Source organism: Drosophila montana, unplaced genomic scaffold (assembly GCF_035044405.1).
Source record: "Drosophila montana isolate Dmon_TW-CO22-7 unplaced genomic scaffold, ASM3504440v1 contig_3469_1, whole genome shotgun sequence".
NCBI lineage: Eukaryota > Metazoa > Arthropoda > Insecta > Diptera > Drosophilidae > Drosophila > Drosophila montana.
The window spans coordinates 262616-268751 of NW_026998350.1; the positions used below are offsets into that span (position 1 = coordinate 262616).

Genomic DNA, 6136 nt, shown 5'->3' on the forward strand with positions numbered 1-6136 from the left:
TAGGAAATCCAATTGGACATCTAACTACTACATCTTACTAGATTTCCATGCCAAAAGACTTGTACTAAATACTACCACACTAATAATGAAGGCAAAAGTCCCAAAGGGAAATTTACAACTGAAAGCTAACTAGATTTCAAAAATGCTGCTAGCTAAGGAAACAATTTCCCAAAAGGAAATATGCTAGTATAACTAGCTTAAGGAACCATTTCCCAACAAGATATATACAAGTCCAACTAGATTTACGACTGCACCTAAGTGTGCCCATTAAAAAAGTTTAGTTACAGCCAAATTTCCCAAAGGGCATATTAAGCTCAGAAAACTCGAAATGAAGTCCAATTCCAATTGGGTTATGGAATTGTTGCCCAAGCCAACTAGATTTTCAACATATACCAATTATGTTTCATCAAGTGCCGTTTTTCAAGGCAAATAGTGTCCCATTTATCAAATGCTTCAGACAATACAAGTGCCTGTGTGTGTGTGTGTGTATGTGTGTGTGTGTGTTTGTTTATTTTGTGTGCTTAGTGTTGTTTTATTTGAGAGCATAAACAAACGATTATCCGGCCGACCCAGAAACATATTTGTGCAGCACAAATTACGAGCACATGAGTTTCCAAAAGAAAAGCCAACGAAAATGAGCAGCAGAATAAAGTTTTAACAAAAATAATGGCCTGAAATAAGCATTAAGTGTGGTTATGTACGCAAGCACACACACACACACACATATGTACATGCATAAATGTGTATGTACTCACTCGCATATGTATGACACGTGTAATTGACCTACTTTCCCTATTCGACAGAGCAGCGCATTTAACGCACACACACATACATAGGCAAACGCATATGTACAATGCCATAGATACGCATAGAAAAACACCAATACGCACGCAGCAAAAGCGCGTGAGAGCGAGAGAGAGGTAGAGGGAGAGGCGCACACTTTATACGTATCGATAGGCGTATAACAGCTGTGATACACTTGTGTGTGTGTGTGTGTGTGTGTGTGAGTGCTGCAGCGCCTTGATCAATGTTCTTTGCTATTGACATGTTAATAGCCGCAATTTGTTTTCATTTACCGATCAAAATTATGCTGTCACACACACACACACACAAACTAGATACATAAGTATGTATGTCTATGTAGTAGCAAAGAGCGAGACGCTGCGTAAAGCTTTTTACAGCTGCAAAGCTCGCTCTCTCTCTCTCTCTCTCTCTCTCGCTCGCTCGCTCGCTCTGTCGCCGCCAGCTGTATGTACAATATGTCTGTTGGCTTTGTAGCTTTGTTGTGAGCGACAAATTGTTTTGTAGCCGACGACCTATTTATTTGTGGCCAGCTGCACAGCGTTGCCGTACGTTCAGCAGATACACACAAACAGAAAGAGAATACCCCCCCCCCCCCCCACACTCACGCCCTTTTAATATACACGCCCCTCTGTTTAATGGAATGCATAGCAAAAATGCATACGAAACGCGGCGTTTTATTGAACGACAAAAAAGACGTTGCTGTTATAAATGTATGTATGTACATATGTATGTACATACTCTTTATCAGCTATGTACATATGAACCATACGTATCTGTTAGATAGTTCTGTTTGTTCTTTGTCGCGACAACGATAAAGTCAATTAGCAGAAAACATGCGCTCAAGTGCAAAACGCTGGCAACGCCAAAAGCAAAAAAAAAAAAAAAAACACATAAAGGAGCGAGTAATTAATTAGCTCAAGAGTCAAACACACACACACACACATGCACACCCACACGCTCTGCCCTCCCTTCCCCCTCTCCCTCCCTCGTGCATGCATAGCTGGAGCCAGCGTAGTGCCGCGTCGGCTGATTTAATTGTCAGGCGACAAAAAGCAACAAAATTGCGAAAATTTGTAATTTTTTTCATTTTTAATTAAGTTTACACAGTTCGCTGGCGCATCTGTCAGATACGTGTATCTGTCAGATAGATGCGTCACATATATTTACAGCTAGTCAGTCGAATCGATCGCATTGCTTAGAACTTGGCCAATTGCCTATTTGGCTTTTTGCACTGCCGCGTTGCCATCTGCTTGCCAAATTGTCTGGCAGCACTGCAAAAGTATCTGCAAGATACTCATTACTCGGAAGCGCAAAAACTTTGCCTCATTTGTTTGACTTTAGCCCGAAATATATTCGGAAAGGCAAACACTCGTGCATTTGTTTGGGTTATGTCTCTTTCGCTTTGGGGGTCTTTGCCGCACGCTACGTGACGACGCGCTGCCCACCGCAAAGTTGCGTCCAACTGTCATGAATATCTCTGATTTATTTCCGTACGTGTTCGAAGTCGCCGCAAAACGTAACGAGCAGACGCCAAGATACTCTCGCTATAGAAAATATATGCCCTTGCTTAACTTTCTTGTCTATAACTCAAGAAATCGGAGCTTTAGCTTGTAAAACACTATTCTAATCTTGTTGCAAGTTCTACGAGAACCGGTATCCCAAATTTCATGTCTCTAGCTTTTATAGTCCCTGAGTTCCTTGAGGTGAATAGGCCTTATTTGCCTATAACTCGAGAAATCAGATATTTATCTTACAAAATACAGTTTAAAATTAATTACAAGTTTAAGAACTTCTATTCCAAATTTCATGTCTCTAGCATAAATAATCACTGAGTTCCTTGAGGTGAAGAGGCCTTATTTGTCTATAACTCAAGAAATCGGAGCTTTAGCTTACAAAATACAGTTCTTAACTTGTTGCAAGTTCTACGAGAACCTATATACCAAATTTCATGTGCCTAGCTTTTATAGTCCCTGAGTTCCTTGAGGTGAATACGCCTTATTTGTCTATAAGTGAAGAAATCAGGGCTTTATCTTCCAAAACACCGTTCTAATCTTTTTGCAAGTTCTACGAGATCTTGTATCTCAAATTTCATGTCTCTAGCTTTTATAGTCCCTGAGTTCCTTGAGGTGAATACGCCTTATTTGTCTATAAGTGAAGAAATCAGGGCTTTATCTTCTAAACCACCGTTCTAATCTTGTTCTAAGTTCTCCGAGATCTTGTATCCCAAATTTCATGTCTCTAGCTTTTATAGTCCCTGAGTTCCTTGCGGTGAATAGCCCTTATTTGTCTATAACTCGAGAAATCAGAGTTTTATCTAACAAAACACCGTTCTAATCTTGTTGCAAGTTCTCCGAGATCTTGTATCCCAAATTTCATGCCTCTGGCTTTTAAAGTCACCGAGTTCCTTGAGGCGAATAGGCCTTAACACATGGTAGCTGGTTCACGATTTAAAGCAATGCCTCACACTTTGGTTCGCTTCGTGAACCTGTTTTTCCTTCCATTTAGAAGACAGGTTAGTTTTTTTTTATAGTAAATTTAAGTTCAGGCTTTGAAAGCTCTTTAATCTTAAAAATCTATAGTTCTATAGTTTTTATAAATCAATATGTAAGTTGTAAATCTTTATTAGATAAATCTAGAGTTTATAGCGACCTTAAAACACACTCAAAAACGTTATTAACTCTGAGATAATATGCTACAATTAAATTTCCTTGAAAGCGTATCATATAAAAAATAAAACCAATTCTTAACTTATCTAATTTATATGGAATACACGTAGTCCTCAACAATTACGAGGAAGCGATCAAAAATCTATTGCACACGTAGAAGCAATAGATATGATGATGATGAGTTAGGATCTTTTAATACCAAGCAAAAAATCGATATTTACGGTATATAAGATATATCGATATTCACGATATATAATATATATCGATATTTGCGATATATAAGACATGTCGATATTTACGATATACTAAATATATCGATATTTACGACATAGAAGACAGATATAAATTTACGATATTTAAGATATATCGATATTTACGATATATCGAAATTTACGATATATAAGATATATCGAAATTTACGATATATAAGATATATCGATATTTACGATATATAAGATATATCGATAATTACGATACATAAGATATATCGACAATTACGATACATAAGATATATCGGTTTATCGATGTTCAAGTCAAATACCTATTGCGTGCATGGTCTAGGAATCGATATGATGTGGATTGGGATTAGTAAGTTGTGCGGAGACTATCTTAGAAACTAGGCTTAGCATATCAATCTGATCTCTCGGGACTGGACATGGGGTCGCCGCCGAAGGTGACCTCCTTGGACACGAAGGAGGTGGGCGGTGCCATCGACTCCTCGCGGCGACGCTTCTGGGCACCAAAGCGTTTGTTCCGCTTCATATTGGTGAATCTGACGTAGATCTTGCCGCGCCGCTCGGTGCGATAGAAGCAGAGCTGCTCCTTGGGGAAGAGCTGGAGGATCTCGCGTTCGAGCAGGTGACTGCGCTGCAGCGTCAAATGCAATCGATTGTCCTCGTAGTAGCTGCAGATGAGCTGGATGAGAAGCAGGCGCTGCACTGCGTCCAGCTGCTCGTTCTGGCCGAGACGCTCCAGCAGGGATTGCGCCTTCACCGGCGATGCCTGCAAGATGGAGAGCACCGTGACGCCGCTCTCCTCGCTGACATCCGGTTCGGTTATTTCCGGCTTGATCAGATCCGCCGTCACCAGCTCCGTGTGGACCAGTTCGCTGTGATCGCTGAGCGGCAGCGGCACATTAAAATGCGAGGCATCCGCCATCTCGTTGAGCGTCACAAAGGGCTCCGCCGGCAACTGCTTGGATCGGCTGTCGTCCAACAGATCGGACTTGGAATGGCTTTTCGTCTGCTGGAAACTGTCGCCGGAGCAGCGACAGCCGCTGCAATGGCCCATGGAGCCGCTGTCCATTTGGGCTCTGCCGCTGCAGGGCGACGCATCCTGCAGCGGCACATTAAGCCAGCGGCGCCAGCGTTCCAGATGATGCTCAAACCGAATCCTCGTCCCATAGCGAAAGTTGCGCAGCAGCTCGTTCAGATGATGACGCTTCAACATCTGCAGCTCCTGCGTGTTAATTGCCTCCTCTGTGTGCGGGCAGTATAAGAGTTAGCAGTTGTATAAGAGTTATCAGCAGTATAACAGAATTCGAACAGCATTTTGATTGCTTTCGTTATTCTTCGTTCTGTTTTGTTTTGTTTACCTTGCAAATACGGCAACAGCTCGCTGACGTTCCAAGATTTTAACAGTTGAGCCAGCTCCTCGTATTCGCCGCTCTTTGGCATGTTGTCTGTGTAGATGGATGTGTGCGTGTGCATGTCGAAGCTGTGCATGTTTCTATCTGTGTGTGTATATGTATGTGTGTATGTACGGCCTACAACCGGGCGTACATCCTTTCGTCACGAACGAAACTGCGGCACTGAATTTTGCAACAGGCGCGAAGCGCGTACATACCCTCCGCTATACCTGGCACACACACACACACACACACACACACTCGCACACAGCTGCAGCTCGCGCGCATATGTATTTCGTTGCTGTTTGTATACGCTCGGTGTACATACATACATACATACATGTACATACATAGTACAGTCATGCCATCGCTGTGTTTCATCGTTTCGTCGATTCGTCGTTTCGTTGCCTGTGTTTCGTCGTACGTTGTTCGCGTTTCGTAGTCGTCGCCGTCGTCGTCGTCTTCATCGCTTTCATGCCTTAACGTGCTTATGTATGCATGCATGCCAGGGGCGTAGTTCCAGAGGGTCACTCGACTCTGGGTCAATGATTTGTGATATCAGTTATTAATCTGTACCATTTGTAGTTGTTTTTTTTATGTTTCCTTTGTAATATTCCCACTATTGCAATCCGTCGAAGGTTAGGTTATAATTATAAGCAATTTATGTTGATTTATCTGAACAGCCATAAAATTAACTGGTTTGTGTATATATATATAAGGGTTGCCGCATATCTTATCGTATATGCACACACATAAATATAATAAATTCTTAATTTTTTTTCCATTCAAATTTTCTGCTCAATGAGCTAAAAATTTGCTTAACTGCAAACGAAGCCCCCTTTCGGAAAAGTTGTTGACTACGCAACTGCTTGTACGAATGTAAGTATGTTTACATAATACTTAAACATGTGTTATGTATACATAATACACACATGTGCATACACACATATGTACATACATATGGCATAAGTGTTGTTGTTATGTAAATACATACACACATACATATGTAAATACATACGTACGTTTTGTTGATAAAAGC

At 41.3% G+C, this 6136-nt stretch overlaps 1 protein-coding gene across 1 annotated transcript; it reads right to left on the reverse strand.

The window, feature by feature from the left end:
- Positions 1–3960: 3960 nt before the first annotated feature.
- LOC135435004 (uncharacterized) lies at positions 3961–5305 on the reverse strand. The gene is made up of 2 exons (XM_064691863.1): positions 5065–5305; positions 3961–4948 (listed from the first exon to the last, which is right to left on the reverse strand). The coding sequence occupies exons 1-2, from the start codon at positions 5192–5194 to the stop codon at positions 4101–4103; spliced, it is 978 nt and encodes a 325-aa protein (XP_064547933.1). The 5' UTR covers positions 5195–5305; the 3' UTR covers positions 3961–4100.
- Positions 5306–6136: the final 831 nt, after the last annotated feature.